General features: G+C 42.7%; 1 protein-coding gene across 3 annotated transcripts in view; it reads right to left on the bottom strand.

Annotated features, from left to right (window-relative positions):
• Positions 1–17,065, bottom strand: part of arid4a (AT-rich interactive domain 4A) — a 37,154-nt gene extending 20,089 nt beyond the window's left edge. The window contains exons 1-10 of one of the 3 annotated variants that reach the window (XM_026151544.2): positions 16,838–17,065; positions 15,834–15,886; positions 14,656–14,766; positions 11,015–11,080; positions 6,346–6,436; positions 5,649–5,728; positions 5,459–5,556; positions 5,231–5,363; positions 1,990–2,069; positions 1,123–1,193 (exon numbers count right to left, since the gene is read on the bottom strand). In XM_026151544.2, the coding sequence (XP_026007329.2) occupies positions 1,123–1,193; positions 1,990–2,069; positions 5,231–5,363; positions 5,459–5,556; positions 5,649–5,728; positions 6,346–6,436; positions 11,015–11,080; positions 14,656–14,766; positions 15,834–15,839 (736 nt within the window). In that variant the 5' untranslated portion in view covers positions 15,840–15,886; positions 16,838–17,065. Of the gene's footprint in view, positions 1–1,122; positions 1,194–1,989; positions 2,070–5,230; positions 5,364–5,458; positions 5,557–5,648; positions 5,729–6,345; positions 6,437–11,014; positions 11,081–14,655; positions 14,767–15,833; positions 15,933–16,136; positions 16,227–16,837 lie in introns of those variants that run through there. The other 2 variants (XM_080293470.1, XM_026151545.2) reach the window with 2 other exon arrangements.
• Between the last annotated feature and the right edge of the window lie 365 nt (positions 17,066–17,430).

Genomic DNA, 17,430 nt, shown 5'->3' with positions numbered 1-17,430 from the left:
AGAATTCAGAAACTTGACCTCTGACCTTGAGGTCAAGGTCACCAAGGCTCAACCTTAGCTGTGTCCAAATTCATGGGCTGCATCCTCCTGAGGCCGCATTTGTAGACCGATTACGTCACGCGACGCGCCGAAGGCTGTCCAAATTCGTAGACTCCTCCGAATGCAGCTGACAAATGCGTCCTCCTTTTCCCCGAATTTGAAGGATGGGTCGGGTCTGTCCTTCGTGGCCCACCATATCCCAGAATGCATAGCGCGGCCCAGCCAAACTCCAGTTTCCGGCAATGGCGGTAGCTACTAAGTTTTAAAATTACTCTTACTAATCTTTCTGGGTCACAAAATAAACTTTTAACATATTTTCAGGTGAGAAAGTAGCTGTGTAAACATCAAATATCTGCTCGGTTTATCAAGATATCGCATATTTGCAAAAGTGCTCCGATGTTTTCGGAGATGTCTGCTACCCACCAGCTCGATAGCTAGCCGGGAGCTCGAGGGTTACTGGAGCCGCCGAGAACGGCACAACTCCCGGCACATCATTTTCAGATCACCGCGGACTTTCCCTACTCAGGTTAAACGTAATATATACGTTTAGACAACCTACAAATGTTATTGTTTGGCTTTTTTCAGTGTTTTATTTGTACGTGAGTAAATCAGTTTGGCTGAGATTAAAGTTATTAGATTAGATAAAATAAAACTTTATTAATCCCCCGGGTGGTTTTCACACAGCTGAATAAACATCAAACAGAAAACTGATTAAACAGAAGTGTGAGACGGTCGAGAGTTTACACCGGTGTCCTGTTATATTTTAGATAGCAAGGAGCAGACGGCCGAGTTTATTAAACTCCACCGAGACAGTGGAAGGTGAGACCGTCCCATTTCACAGCCGTTTACTTCCGGCCTACCCGACCTCCTGAGGACCCGGCCCACGTAGACTGCGAAGGCCGGGTCCTCAGGAGGATGCAGCCCATGAATTTGGACACAACTCTTGTCTGTTATCTATTTGAAGCTCCTATGTCACCTCGTTTGGACAACAGTACCCCACTGGCCTTTTACAGCTGAGGGGTGAAAAGCAGACGGAGATAAGGATGCAGATGAATCTGGTAGGTTCAAGCTGTAACTACTCACCTCTTCTGTGGGAGAACTCAGAGATGCTGATGGCACTAACGAGGTGGACGTGTCTCCTGGCCACAGTGTAACTTAAAGAATCAAAAAGAAGGGACAAGAAGAGACGAGTTGAGACAAAGTTCATGGTGAAAGAGTTTGAGTTCATGATTTCAAACACATTTTTAAAGATGTATTTGTGTGTATAAAATTATATGTGAATGGAGCTCAGGGCAGATTCATATTGGTTGCTAAGTATATAAAATAGGTCTAGACATGTCACATGCCTACTGATGTTACATCAGCAGAAATGTGAATGAAATTTTGTTATTCGGACCGAGTAGGCAATCTGAATAACAACATTTTCCCCTTCCTTGACTTTCCCTGCTCATTCGGACTGAGAAGGCAGGGCACCACTGAGGTGCTCTGGTTGGCACGCTTTCTTCACGAGGCCATCTGTGTGCTGTTTGCATGTTCTTCCTGTGTCTGCGTGGGTTCTCTCCACATACTCCAACTTTCTCTGACAGTCCAGACACATGCAGTTAGTGGGGTTAGGGTAACTGGTGAGTATAAGTCGCCCATAGATGTGAGTGTGAGTGCAAATGGTTTAGTTGTCTGGTTGTTGGCCCTGCAAGAGACTGGCAACCTACCCTGCCTCTTGCACTATGACAGCTGGGATAGGCTCCAGCCCCACACGACCCTAAAAATCGGATAAGTGGAAGAGGATGGATGGATGGATAGAAGGAAGAAGTCGTGGAAATGGAGTAACCAGACACAGCTTATATGGGATGCAGAACCAGATTTGTGTTCGGGAAGAATTACATGACCTCACAGACTTCATGTGAACCTTGACTTGTGACCATGACTCAATAAATATCAAAGTGGACTCACAACTTGCCGTTGCAGAATGACCTGACCAGACACTGATCCTTCTTCACCACCAGCTCATCATTACAGCTGGGAGACACCACCTGCAGGACAGACACACCTGATTGATGGCTTTGCATACAGATTCTACAGAAAGTTCATTTGTGTCGGTCCAAGTCCACACAGGAAGCAGCGAGGGATTCTGGGTCGTCTGTAACAAGAGTTTATTGTTGCTCATCAAACTGATTGTCCTATATTCTGTGTGTGTGATTACAGCCAGTAGAAAACTGCTGTGAGATTTGAAAATCTACATGGCAGCAACATGACTCTCACACACGCACACAAAAGTGACAGCCTCTGACAGACACACACATCCTTTCATGCAATCCGATTTGTTCCTCCCTTCACCTCCTCAGACCCGAACTCTTCCACAGCAGCATTTTTAATTTCTCTTTGATATTTGGTCACATTGGGGCCTGATGAATGTAAAAACAAAGAATTACCAGATTTTTTTTTTCCACCTGATTTTTGTTTATAGAAAAATAAGAGCCACATATGAGGATATTTGTTTTAAACAGTAGCAGTATAATGACCTCGCAAGTGGACATCAGGCCCTTGTAGAGCAAAATTTAGTATTTTGGTCTAAATAACCCAAAATGTGATGTCCACATATGCGGACGCAGGTCCTAGGAGGTTAAAGTGCAAATGAAACACTAAATGCATAAAAGGTAATAACCAAACAACAAAGGACCACTGACTGTGTAAGTGACACTAGATCCTTGATTTTAACATTAAACTCATTGCTGCAGCATAAAAGCGATCCCCTTAAACCGACTTCATTTCGGTCTCCTTATATTCCCCTGAGTCTCTGTTACTAGTCGGCTAACATAAACTAGTGTAAATCTACAGGGTGGGCCATTTATATGGATACACTGTAATAACATGGGAATGGTTGGTGATATTAAAGTCCTGTTTGTGGCACATTAGTATATGTGAGGGGCAAACTCCTGAAGATGGGTGGTGACCATGGTGGCCATTTAGAAGTCGGCCATCTTGGATACAACTTTTGTTTTTTTCAATAGGAAGAGGGCCATGTGACACATCAAACTTATTGGTAATGTCACAAGAACAACAATGGTGTGCTTGGTTTCAACGTAACTTTATTCTTTCATGAGTTATTTACAAGTTTCTCTTTGCTCACAGCCATTGACATGTCGAAGAGGTTAACACGTGAGGAGCGGATCGAAACTGCTTGCTAAGTTTCGTGAAACTGGTTCAGTGTTGGATTTGCCAAAATGTGGACACATCAGTGGCTGTCCTAGCTTCATTCAGCAAGAGCCCACAGCGTAGCACTCGCCGCATGTCACTGGAGAGTGGCATTAGTCGAACATCCCTTCAGCGGATATTAGCTACTCACAAATGGCAGCCTTACAAACTCCAGCTACTGCAGCATCTCAACGAGGATGACCCAGATCGGCGCACAGAATTTGCAGAATGGGCAAAACAAAAATTGGAACAGGACCCTCAGTTCACGCAGCAGATTTTGTTCAGTGATGAGGCAAACTTTTATGTGAACGGTGAAGTTAACAAACAAAACCACCGCTATTGGTCTGAAACTAACCCACATTGGATGGATCCCTCCAAGACTGTTGGAACAACAAAAGTGATGGTTTGGTGTGGTATATGGGGTACAACGATAGTGGGTCCATTCTTCATCAATGGAAACCTCAAGGCCACTGGATATTTGAAATGCTACATGCTGATGTGTTTCCCTCTTTATGCACTGAAGCTGGCACGTTCCCTCAGTTTTTCCAGCAAGATGGTGCACCACCACATTATGGGTGCAGGTCCGAGCATTCCTAGATGAACAGTTTCCTGGAAAGTGGATTGGTCGTCGTGGGCCAGTTGAATGGCCCACAAGGTCTCCCGATCTGACCCCCTTAGACTTTTATCTTTGGGGTCATCTGATGGCAATTGTCTATGGTGTGAAGATACGAGATGTGCAGCACCTGAAACTACGGATACTGGATGCCTGTGCTGGCATTTCTCCTGCGATGTTGTTATCAGTGTGTGAAGAGTGGGAGAAGAGGGTTGCATTGACAATCCAACACAATGGGCAGCACATTGAACACATTTTATAAGTGGTCAGAAACTTGTAAATAACTCATGAAAGAATAAAGTTACGTTGAAACCAAGCACACCATTGTTTTTCTTGTGACGTTACCAATAAGTTTGATGTGTCACATGGCCCTCTTCCTGTTGAAAAAACCAAAGTTGTATCCAAGATGGCCGACTCCTAAATGGCCCCCATGGTCACCACCCATCTTGAGGAGTTTGCCCCTCACATATACTAATGTGCCACAAACAGGATTTTACTGCTGTGTATCCATATAAATGGCCCACCCTGTATAGACGGCAACCAACCAACCAATCCAGTGATGTCACGTTTCGTACTGACAGAAGATGGTGCTAAACATGTTTTAAAACTTTAAGCACTTCTTTCTTAAATCCAGCCACAGAGAAAGTGTTACAGCGCAGAGCTCCGTGGTTTAAGTTAGCCTTCACACAGTAAGTGTTTCACATCCACTTTAAAACAGGTTTGCCAGTATTTTCCAAGAACTGATATTTGTTTTATGTGAAAGACATGCAAAAGATTTAACAACAATCTATATTTCACATGTGGTGATGCTAATGTGTTGCAGTTTATTACACTTTAGACATAATAAACTTAAGAAATTATTTAGCCGATTGTGATTTGCTTTTTTCTTGTTTCTTGATTCTTTGTTCTGTTTATTATTAAGAGCACACTGATTTGTGGCTTTATATACGACTGTAATACATTTAACAATATTCCTAATATTTTGTCAGGGTTGGAAAAAAAGCATGACATTTCCAATAAAAATGAAGATGTGCTGAGAGGGCAAAAAAGCTCACTTTGTGGCCAAAGAGGAAGAAATAAGATTAAACGAGAACAATGAACATTTTAAATAACGGACAAAGTAATAAAACCTTCAGTCTAACTTACTGTGTGGACAGTCTAAATCTTCACAGTCCATCATGTAATCTACTCTATTCTTGTGCTGTTCGATAATCCTGTCTTTAAACACTTAATCACATCTCAGCTGACCTTCTGACAGCAACTAAACAGTCCTTTTCCCCACTTCAACAACGTAACGTGGATGTTTCACCTGCAGTGGTTAGTCATCACATACATGAGGTAGTTATAGCACCACCCCCACTTTATACAGTAACTGTGTCAGTTTACCAGAGCCAAGAACCAGGTGCTCGACTCTTCTTCGTTTTCAATGCTGCAGACTTGTCCCAGCAGCTCGTCATTTAGCCGCCTCCTGTCCTCATCGTCATCTTCACTAGATGAAGACTCATTGTCTTCATCGGCCCTGAGACACAAACGCAAAAATCAGAACTTGCTCTGCAGCTGGTTTCATAAAGACCATTTAACATGTCCAGAGGGAGAAGGCACATCAACACTCACACAGCCTGAGAAGAACGCCGTCCACCGCGGTTTGACTTCTTGCCGATGACTGGAGTGCCAAAATGTTCTGGGTTCGTCAACGGCAGCTGATCCAGAGTCTGCGAGACAGTGTTGAGAGCATCAAATACATTCAGGTGTTTTTAGGGTTATCAAGACCTTGGCAAAGTGATCCCATCCTGGGAGGACTCACCTCACTCTCTGCAAAATGCCTCTCTCCCTTCAGACAGAGAGACGTTCGACGGAGAGTCTTCTCATCGCCGTCGTCAAACACTGAAAGAAACGCACACACACAGTTTGTAAACCTACTCGACACCACCACTTTCAATGTTCACACTAAGCTGATCCAGCCTCATTTCAACTTGGAATCCAGCGCTCGTTAACATCCACCCAGTCTGACAGAGGACAGGCAACAGGCATGTTTGACATGTAAAGTCAAATGTCTACAGTTTGCATTCGATTCACAAGCAGCTGGGAGACTACAGATACCTGAGTGTTCAGCTCAACAGTACAACTGGTAAAGCTGCTGACAGAGCTTACTCTGTAGCTTTGTTGCTGTAATACTGCAGATACTAAGAATTATTATATGATGAATAAAGACAGATGTTCTCCTGTGCTCAGACTGGCAGTGAACTCACTCTGTTTATAAAAACCCTGTAACACTAGAAAACTTAAGTCACCATGGCAGCAGCACTTTGAAGTAACATAGCTGCTTATAAAGATTATAATCCCTGTGGATAAGATTAGAACTAGTTCTGAAATATAATCCAGACCTTAGATCACTGTGTGTCTGCACTGCTTTGATAACGTAACAGATTCATGTTGTGGCAACCTATGAACCCTTTGTTAAATGTTGATGTGTGAGAAACATGAGGAAGCACCAGACTCACCCACAGTGTAGAGGCTGGCATCGGTCAGCTTACTGATGACAGCTTCACTGCATATACCTTCACTGGTCTTCACCTCCACTGTGGAGCCCACCTGAAGCACAGAAAAACCAAATTCAGCCCTTAGACTACAACAACAACAACAACAACAGCTCCTTTATCAGCAGTTTGACTGTGTTTATTTCAAGTCATCAGGGCTCACAAGGACACTTTCTACACATGGCGGGATATTTTCATTTATTACGATGGTTGTTTCAGACAAACTGCGACAGGGCAGGCTATACATTTCTCCACAGGAAAAGAGGCACTCAGCTAGATTCCCCCAAAAATTTAATCAATGGCAACTGAAGACAAGATGATTTTCTTTAAAAACAAACAAACGTATTATTCATAAAGCACTCCAGAGCCACAGTCAGTTTAATGAAATCAGCATCCTCCACCTTCTGGACCAGTATACTGTCAGGATGCTTGAACACGACTGAACTAACACTTCAGGTCTACTGCTTCTTATAAACCAAGAAAATACACAAGAACTCTGATTTGTGATCAGAACTATAAAAACCTGTCACAGGCATGAATATCATAGTAATTTGGGGCTTTTCATGATTTCTTAAACTGGTTTCCAGGTTGGAATGACGGTACCATATACATCTTTATTTCAATTTAAATAGATCCAAATCACAACAGCAGTTGCCTCAAGACACTTTATTCTATAAGGTGGAGACTGCACAATAATACAGAGAAAACTCCAACAATCAAACGACTCCCTTTGAGTCAGCGATTGGCAACAGTGGGAAGGAAAACCTCTTAACAGGAAGAACCTTTTGTCAGAACTAGGTTCAGGTGAAGTGCAGCCATGTTGGAGGTGATAGGAGAGCCAGGACAAAACACTGTGGAACAGTATCGTGCACATCACCTTATTAAGATTTTTGGGACAAGTCAGGTTTGTCTGAATGTGGAAGCAGGAATTTAGAGATTATCTACATCTTTGTGTCCTTAACACATGAAAAAGACTCCCTATTCATGTGAACAAACTGAGTCTGAAATATTTGTTATTTTAGAAAAAACAAGAACTGGGTGCTCGAGTTTTATTTCAGTGAGCTGGATCTCCACCAGATGCTTTTGGTAGCCATGAAACCTCTGGGATAGTCTGGCTAATACTTGACCGCTGGCAGAAAGAGTTCGTTTCAGTTTGATATTTCCTGTAATGGACTCTGTCAGGAAACCAACTGGGTTTATTGTGTAGTTCAGAAATAGGGCTGATGTTGGGGCATGGAGAGGCCATTCCAGAAGCTCTGATGTGTATCTGAGACGGCTGCAGCTGCACATGTCAATGGACGACTTCGGTCGTGGCAGACTGGTTCTCAGTCAGTGGTGATGAAAAAGTCTCTCTGCTGTTCCAGCAGATTATAGTTCATGGCAGGCTTGAGATTTGCTTGTTCTTAAAAATCCTACCAATTTCCTATCGTCGTGGGTTTTCTTCGGGACCTTGTGAAAGTGGTGAAAAACGTGTACGTATGTGCAGCTGTTTGAGCGGATCATCTTGGAATCTGCAGTTGTTGAGAAATGGCTCCAAGACATCTTTCCAACTGGTGTTAATCACAATTCTCCTTAGAGCTGCACTGTGCTCCTTGGATATTTACCAGTTGGTAAATGGACTCATGCTTTTCTATTCTGAAAAGAGTACACAACCTGCCTCATTCACACCACTTTTTTCTGTGCGCCTTCTACGCAACATTTGCAAACATTCATACTCCGAAGTATGGGTATCTCGCCCAAGGATATACGGCATGCAGACTGCAGCAGACGGGTCGAACCACCAGCCTATCGATTGGTAGGCGACCTGCTCTACTACCCGAACTACTGCCACTCCTAGTAGTCATATTATTCATTTAACCCAAAAAGTTGATTCTGTTTCAACTTTGACGTTTTCACTGGGATACACGTCTCGTCACTCATCCGAGTGATGACTTCAGTCAGACTGAAATTTTAGCAAAAGGGGGAAGTTTTGGGAGTGACGGCGGCAAGAGAGCGCAAGCAAGCGAGAAAGAGTTTTGATGCGAGAGATTTGTGATGTTTATGGTGCTTGAACTGTATAGTTAGTGTGTAGTGTGGTTGTTTTGTGTGTCAGAAACAATGAGGACTCTGCCAAAGGCAGACTGCAGTGTAAACACAGCCTCCAGGTGGAAAACAGGAGCGACACACCTTCACGCCTGCAGGTATCAGGCTGTGATGTGCTCCTCTGTCTTATAGTGGACAGACATTTTTTGGAGCAGCACAAATCATTTGTGTGGTCTCCTATTTGATGCAGAACACCTGATTGTTCTGTAAATTGTATTAAATGGTTATTTTAAAAAAAATGTGCACAGTTTTTTAAAACTAAATGCAAATAGAAAATGTAAAAGTTATGAAAGTGATTGGTTAACCATGTCTGTGGTTTTTACAGTGAAAGAAAATTACAACTTTTCACTCTTAGGTTTTTTTTCTGGTTTTAGATCAAGTGTGTTAATAATGTCAGAATGAAACAACTAAATTCAGACACGTGAGGCTGAAGAGTGATACCAAACAAGGCGAGGTAAACAGTTTTAACAGTCAAATAAAGAAGTAAAATCCAAAGTAGCCAAAAACAGCAGTTATACCCTGACGCCCAGAGGGTTAAGAGTTCAAGTGAATAAGTATCAGAATAAGTTAACAGTTCATCTGCATAATTTAATACTATTTCTGGAGGCTTACTACTGATTCTTTCGCTGTGTAATAAAAGGCTGGTGGATGGAGCAGGTTTCTTTCCTCTGCATGTCAGAGTTTGTTGATTAGGTGCTTTGATGAAGGACTGCCACTTTTGCCCAGATTTTAATAGTGATCACAGGAACAGTGCTGCTCTTTTGGACACTAGAGACATGTTTCCTTTCACTCAGCACCTCAGTAACTGCACCTTTGCTCTTTACAGTGTGTGAAAACAACTCCGGCTCCATGTTAAACTTACGAGCGTAACCATCCCTGCTGCTGTGCGCTGTCAGTCTTCTTGTTGAAAAGCTGTTGTGAAACCTTTTACTCGCTGCTCCTAAATGCATTTCTATAGCAGATCTGTTTTTAGTTGCAAATGTGAGTGAAACCACTTCCATCGTTTAATATATCTGTGCGCTACAGGGCCGTGTGTTAAACCAAGCATCAAAGCAAAGAAGTTGCGTCGAGGACTTTTTATAATAGAATTACTCGATGAATCGTTGCAGCCCTAAATTAAACCATTACTTTACCAGGTTACCAATGTAGCTCTACACGGTTCCGTGCTAGGACCCTTTCTGTTTACATTATAGATGCTTCATGTAGACTGTATCATTTAAAGGCACAGGATGCACTTCATTGCTATGCATGACACCCAGCTTCAACTATCCATGGACCATCTATATCTATGATAGCCAGATCTCAGACTGGCACTTTGCTTTCAGACTGCAGGCTTGTTTGTGGTTCCTAGAGTATTTAAAAGTGGAACGGTAGGCAGAGCCTTCGGGGCCCGCTTTGGTGGAACCACTTTGGATTTGACAGCCTTTTTACTTTTGAGATTAGGCTTAAAACTTTTTTTAATAAAGCATTTTTTGATTAAGGTGTCCTTGAATCCTCCCGTACACTGTAATCCACAGTTTTCATGAGAGCTATTGGGACACACCAACCTAGTGGGCAAAAACAGTACTGCAGTCCTTCTCGCTCCCGCCATCCTCTGACTGTGTTCGCGTTAGCCAAACTACCAGAAGGTTGCACTGCTATCTGATCCACTAAGCAATGTTTATTTACAGCTACAGGGCACAGAGTATGGCATTGACCTTTGAACCCTGCCTTACAGGCCAAACTGTACCAATCCCTGCTTCCTCACAGCAACTGCGGCTCTCAGTTACCACTCATTTAACCTGACATTAAAAAGATTTGGTCGACTTTATTGTTATGACCCATGAGCTTTTATGCTGAGGCAACAGTGCTAACCACTGCACCACCATTCAATCATGGGCTGAGATTTTCCACACACACACACACACACACACACACACACACACACTAGTGTATTCTGTATTCTGACTTAGTCTTTGTTAAATATTGACACAGTATAAAATATCATGTTGTTAGTCATCTGAGGTTTCATTAGCATAATTTTAAGACCCATCAGGTCTAGATCAGGGGATTCAAACTTAAATGGCATGTGGGTCATCTCACCGGAGCATCACCTTAGTGCTCAAGTAGTACAAAAACAAACCAACAAGAAAACACCCACAAATATTTCTTAAAATGCAGTTTTAGGAAAAAGTCACTTCAAGAGCCAAAGTGCATTCGATTTCTCCACATCAATATACAGGCCGCAAGTGGCCCCTGGGCCGCGAGTTTGAGACCCCTGGTCTGATTGTTTTTCATTATGTCCTGATATCGAGGAATCTTTTTTTTCCCCTGGCTCACTGTTGATATCTGATACATCTGATCCAGCTTTCTGGGTCAGTATTAGGCTAATATTGAATTAGATCATACTGCTGCCACCACACATTTTAGCCCATGGCTGTCTGCACGACAGTAATCAGGTAGCTTTACATTTAATCTGTGTGGTTTAATTGTGAACATTAAGTTAAAGAGGACTTAAGCAAATCTGAAAAGTCAAAATTACCAGTAGCAATAAAGATCATGATCATCTTACCCTCAGAGATCCTTTGACCTGGTCGTCTTGCACTACCTGGGAAGTACTTTCACCTTTTAGAGTCACCTGAAGACACAGAAAGACAAAGAATACTGATGATTTCTGAACAGAGATGAAGAAACAATGATGTCACAAGACTTTCCCCCTAAATGTTAAAAATAAATAAACCAGGATAAGATGAGCTGAAGCACCCTGTTCTTTATGTCCCTAACAAGAAATCTGAAACTGGAGCACGTGCACAGATGTTTGAATAACAGGAAGATTTAACAAATACACCAAAAACAAATAAACTGTCCATAGGCGTCACCACTCAGGCAATATCGTCAAGTCAGCATTGACATAGGAAGAGAACTGAAAACTTTGCTGAGTGTTTTTTAGCAAAGTTTTTTTCCACAGAGTCAAGTTTTCAAACTGGTGCAACTTCACATCTATACATCTTTTAGCTTCTGTACTGGAACATCATTAAAGGGCAATAAAACTGACACGGTCACACACTCGTGTCCTCAACCGGGCTGTGGTGGTGGCGGTGCATGCACCAGGCTACAAAAGTCAAGAGGTGCACAACTAGCCAGCGGCTGCGACATGGTTTTTGGTGTGCAGTGAGTAAAAGTAAAGACTCCTTTATTGTTGCCGTCCTTGCATTTCAGCAGACCACAATGAATGCATTGTTACATGTTTTCACTCTACACAATAAACTAGCAAATATAATAATATCGCAAATGTAAGAAAATACAGAAAATAGTAAAGTAACAAATATAAAAATACAGTTCTGCTAAAAGGATAAAAGGATATTACATTTGTTGGTAGCCATGGACTGTGAGTGATACTGAATACTGAGCCACGATATGCTAGTGTTTTGCACTGTGATGTAATGTCACATACAGGAGCATTGTAAGGACATCATACTGGGTGTCACACAGGGATTTTGCAGGTAGGGCCTGGTGAATGAAGCTCACCAGGTCCATTCACCTACGTTAGCCCTCAGTGTTCTGACGGCCTGGATGCACCTGATGCCAGAGGTCACGGCTTTGAACAGGTGCTGTCCAGGGTGAGACAGTCGGCAGCAACAGCGACTTTCTCAGCTCAAGGACGGGAACGGAGAACGGGTTCTTATAGGTGTACGTGGAACAAGTTCTTGTAGAGAACTCTGCTTCTAACTTTGCTACGATCAGCAGTTAGTACTTAGTTCATGTTAATAACTGACAAAGGTTTTTTGGGCAACATAACATTCTTGCCATTTCCCTAATATAGAGCATCACTTAATGATTTCTATTATTACATCAATGTGTTAACTGTTTAAGCTGGACATGTCCTCTGATGATAGGACACCCACAGCTGGCTGTCTTCTGCAAACTCAGATCTCTTAGGTGACAGTCACAGACGCATTATGGGATGTTTAACCTCCAGATGAAAGACTTGGCCTGCATGCAAAAAAGTGGGTCGATATAAGCCTAACGAGTAAAACATCTGCCACATTTGAATGAAATAGTTAAGCAGCGAGTTAATAAGACAACTTCCTAAATGAATGGCTGCAGCCTCGTTGTAAAGTAAATAAAAGCCCTGGTGTGCAGCCCCAACAGGCTGATGTTCAAGTAATACACTGCTAGAAATCCTGGTGTAATGTTAGAATAAACTCCAGGAGCTGCTGTCAATGATCATCCTGGCTCCAAAATAAAAACTAGCAGTTGCCATGTTACCTTTTAGGTTTAACAAATAAGCACATGTGAGTGAGTTGTGTGTGACATTCACAAACAGGGACGGGAATCGAGAACTGTTTTGTCAGTAATCACCCCTACACCGATCACAAAAACGAGGGGAAACGCCTCCAACAGTCAAACATTTGACCTCACAGCAGGCAGTTACTTTGCACAAATGAAAGGTTTATTTTTCAGACAACTTCTTACTTTCACTTCCTGCATTTTTAAACAAGTATCTGTACTTTCTACAGATATTTGTAGAACAGGCTCGTTACTTTAGGTTTAATGAATTTGCAGAGAGTTATTATTCACGTCACTGCATGCCATCAAGCTGATTTGAGCCTAAACAGTAACGCATGAAAGGCGGTCCCGTTCCCATACTAATCTCCAGGGGATGTCACATGAAACCTGATGATGTGTAACACAGTCAGGAAATCAAGTTGGCCGGTGTTTTTCTTTTTGGTTGGCAGAACCTGAGCAACTGCAGATGTCAGTGAGCACTTCAGCATCTCGCTATCGCTAAAGGTGCAGCTGCTGTACTTCACAGATATAGGTGTGTACATCCACAAAGAGCAGTAAACCCCAGATCAGCTGATCACAGCCTGCAGAACATCTACAGGAGATCTCAATAGAAATGACTGCGATTCCCACACTGAGCCACTACAGGCGAGTTTAGGGTTCCCCCACCTGCTGAATCCCACTTTAACAACTGACTGTGCTCATTTTCTTACACAGGAGCAAAGTCACCCTCTGCAATGTAGGACACAAAAATAAAAAATATATATCTATTTTTCTTCTTTTTCTTCTGATTGAAGCAGAGTAAAACCAGATTAAAAATGAGACTAACAGTTTGTATTCATCTTCTAATATTTTATCACTGCATTAAGGCACATAGCTCAGTTAGCTTTGCACAAAACGTCCTCCAGAGACCTACTCTTTACTTTCTTACCTTTCAGAGCCTGTACTTTTAATCAGTACTTCCACTTTTACTAGAATATTTTTTAACACTAGTATCTGTACTTCTACTTGAGTACAGAATGTCTGTACTTTTGCCACCTCATCTATAAGCAATCAAAGCAATAACAGAATCTGAATTTCTTCTTATCAATCCCCATCCCTACCTACAAGACTTGTGGGTTTGTTGTGGCACAGTGTGCGAGAGACGTACCAGCACACTGTTGCAGTATTTGCTATAGGGGAAGAGCAAAGTTACTTTAGTCAGCAGTAACTGTGCTGTATAAAAGACGTGGGCACAGCCACTGTGATGTCACCACAACTAAAGCGGATATAAATAAATTCTGCATTTGCTCCACTTTTATAAAGTGCTGGTTATATCCACCGTCTACATTCAGTTTATGGCTTTAATGTGTTACATCTAAACAAACTTTACATCAGCAGGTGTCCAGGTATACTGAGACTCACACAGCTGGTGGCAACAGTCAGCCTGGTGACTGCTGTCAACCAGATGATGTTTAATACTGGAAGCTGTCGTACACTTCTTAAGCTCTGATTAATTACTTAAACGACACAATGACAGGGAAAAGGCCTTACAACAGAAACAAAACATTAAAAAGTTGTTTTGGTCGTTGGCCAAATCGGGGCATCCCCAATACTGAAAGGCTGCGATCTAATATCTTCACAGAGGTATGGGACACGTTGTTTACCATGAAGTAAGTAGTGGAACACATTCACAACACAGGACTAGATTCATATCCAGGTTTTGAAGGAACTGTGGTAAGTAGGCCACTGTTAAGCAGAATTGAAAGCTTAATTAATTAAAAACTATTCCTTTGAAAAATCAGTCCATCCCATTTGTGTCTGACATGTACTCAGGGTCAGAAATCACAGTGACCCAATGATATTAAGCGGGAAACACTGACAGACCAGACTGTGGTCCTCTGGAAATCCTGATGCTCATGAGGATGAAACTTCTGCTAATCTTACCTTGACTTTCACCATGCGCTTAACAGTCTTGATCTTGGCCTCACAGAAGGCTCCTCTGTACTTGGCACTGACATCAGTCCCCACTGTCAGGTAGGCAGGCTCGTCTGCTACCTGAAATGCCAATACAAACATACACATAAGCAGCAGCTCTCAAGACTGTTTTGAGTTGCATTTGTGAAGTTTGTGTGATGGTTTCACTTTGTCAGTCTGTCATTTGTCAAAAGCCTGGAGAGCACATCCACGAGTCCTTGGTCTAATTCCAGTTTTAGAGAAATGGATCCTTTAAAAACTGATTACTGACGTACCTGTTTACATGATCATCCTGTTTACTGACTATTTGTGTGAAGTGGTTTCTCATCTCGACCCTTACCAGCTTACCTTTTTCTAAACATCAGCTGCTGCCTACATGTTCATTTTGTCTCAGTTGTGTTGACACTTTTCATCTAACTCTTGATGTAATCAGTTTGGTTCAGAAATGTTTCTTCCAAGAACCCCAAACATCAGATAACTTTCCTACCAGATACATAATGTGAGTGAAAGTAATTAGCTTTTTATTAATGGCAATAACAGCTAATCAAGCTAATCAATCTAAAAACCAGAATAAGACATGTACTAATTAGGTGTTTCAGTCTGTCTAAACATGCAGCCGGTCACCAAACAGCTAATTATATAGTGCTACTTGTCATAGCTCCTGACCCTTTATCATGCAGTTTTACAGGAATAATAATGTTGTTGCATCTGATTTAAATCAATCATATGTTTAGGTTAAAAAAACCCAAACAAATCCCCCACCAAAAAAAACTCAAAGGGATGAGTGGTCTTTGGAATATTAAAAAAGGGTCTTTAAATTATTTGCAAATCACTGTCTTCTGTTTTTATTTACATCTGACACACAGTCCTAACTTTAATTACAACACTGTCTCTAACAAATCAGTGGAAATGTGTTTACATTGTACAGCAATTGTCTGAAACCTGCTTAGGACTATAAACATTTGGCTCATCACTATAACAGCACAGATGTGCATGTAAAAACGATAAACCGACACATGAGTCGGAACTGGAAAAGCACAGTTTAAGTCATCTGTGTCTGGTTCCATCTGGGTCTCTGAGTAGGGTTCAGACATGGTGCTTAGACCGAGAACACCATCTTCAGTTTGTGTCGCAGGTCAAACACTCACCTTCATTTCTTCTCGGCTATTTGAGGGAGTCCAGCTCGAAAGATTTGGGATCGCTGAAAGATAATGAGCCGACAGATGAGGTTAAAGCTTGCGGTGGCACTGAGGACAAACAGGGCATAAAGAGTCAAACAGACCAGTCCAGTTTGAAAATCATGCTAAGCTAACCGACTAGCCACTCACTTGTGTTAGCTCAGGCATTCTTTTCTAGCTCGGTCAACCCACTCCCTCCCTCCCCTCAAATCTGCCTACTCGTATCAGTTCAAATATGTGGCCCAAACAGCTCGCAAAAATGTAGCTAGTAACCTTTACTTCCAGTGAACACCGGGTCCCCGGTTTGAAGAAGCGTCGGTGGTAGCTCGGTGATGGGCACGGTGCGTGAGCGGGGCCGGAGAGGGGCGCCTCTTCCCGCTCCGCTCCCAGCCCCTGTGAGTCACGTCGCCATCACAGCTTGCCATGTCAGCTAGCTGGGCTAACTGTATCACATCCACACCAAATCCGCTTGCTAGCGACCAGCTGCTACCACACAACCGAATGCCAAGGCGAACGAAGTCCAAACAGCGGGCGAACGGGACAAGCTGCTCTTCGCTTCGTAGCTACGTCTAGCTAGTTGGCTAACTAGCGACTCAACTAGCTAGTTACGGAGATTTAAACGGTCCGCTAGCAAATGAGCAGCATAGCTAGAGTCAACTCTAGGTCCCACTTGGTTACGAGGTCAAAGTAAGTTTTACTAAACAGTGTGAATCAGTGACACTAGACGTAACGAGAACTGCTGTAGATTTATTTATTTAATAAACGGTTGCTCCACAAAGGCGCCGGAGCTTCACATTTCTTCAGTGCAAAAACAACCCGACTGCCATTCAATTCAGACAGCTCCGACGAATAGCGAGCAAACGGACATCTCCCGGTCTCTCCGCTGACGTCCAGCTGCCCTCGGCCTACCGACAGTTTAAACTGTTCAAAGTTTTAGCTTTGTTCTAGGCAAAATATGAAGGTTTTATACTTACATTCACGGACACAGCAGCTTCCCCTCTCGCTCGGGCTGCAAAGCAATATACGAACAACAAGCTGTTGAGCCTCAAGCTCCGTTTCCTGAGAACACGATTGGCTGCGGTGACAGCAGTGGTCGCAACACAGAAATTTGATTGGTGGATCGATTTCTCATTTTCAATAGGACAGTCTTCACGCGGTATCGCTATGGGCTGATACAAACGCGGCGCCACTAGGGAAATGACGGCACCTGCTGGCCAGTGGTGTAATCAGAAGCGAGTTCAATAGAAAAAAATACACACGGCGATCACAATTGGCCGTCCACGCTTTGCTCCTGGCTGTAGCGCGTCTCTATTGGCGGAGCGGTCTTCCTCGTCTGTAGCGATATAACAGGAAGCCTTCCCGTGCTGGATTTCTGAGCACCATATTCAATTCACAGTTCATACTACTTGTTTGTCGACTGGGCTGACCAGAAAAATAACACGCACGATTGTGTCAGATATAAAGTTTATACGGATTTTTACATAACCACAAGCAGCGGGCGCTGGTTTGTGACCGCTTTGTATTGCCGGTGACAGCGAATCGAAACAACCGGGAAAAGGCGCTTTAT

This window comes from Astatotilapia calliptera, chromosome 19, assembly GCF_964374335.1.
Source record: "Astatotilapia calliptera chromosome 19, fAstCal68.1, whole genome shotgun sequence".
NCBI classification, from domain to species: Eukaryota; Metazoa; Chordata; class Actinopteri; order Cichliformes; family Cichlidae; genus Astatotilapia; species Astatotilapia calliptera.
Note: the sequence above shows the minus strand (reverse complement) of the source record. Positions and strands in the feature narration are given on the sequence as shown.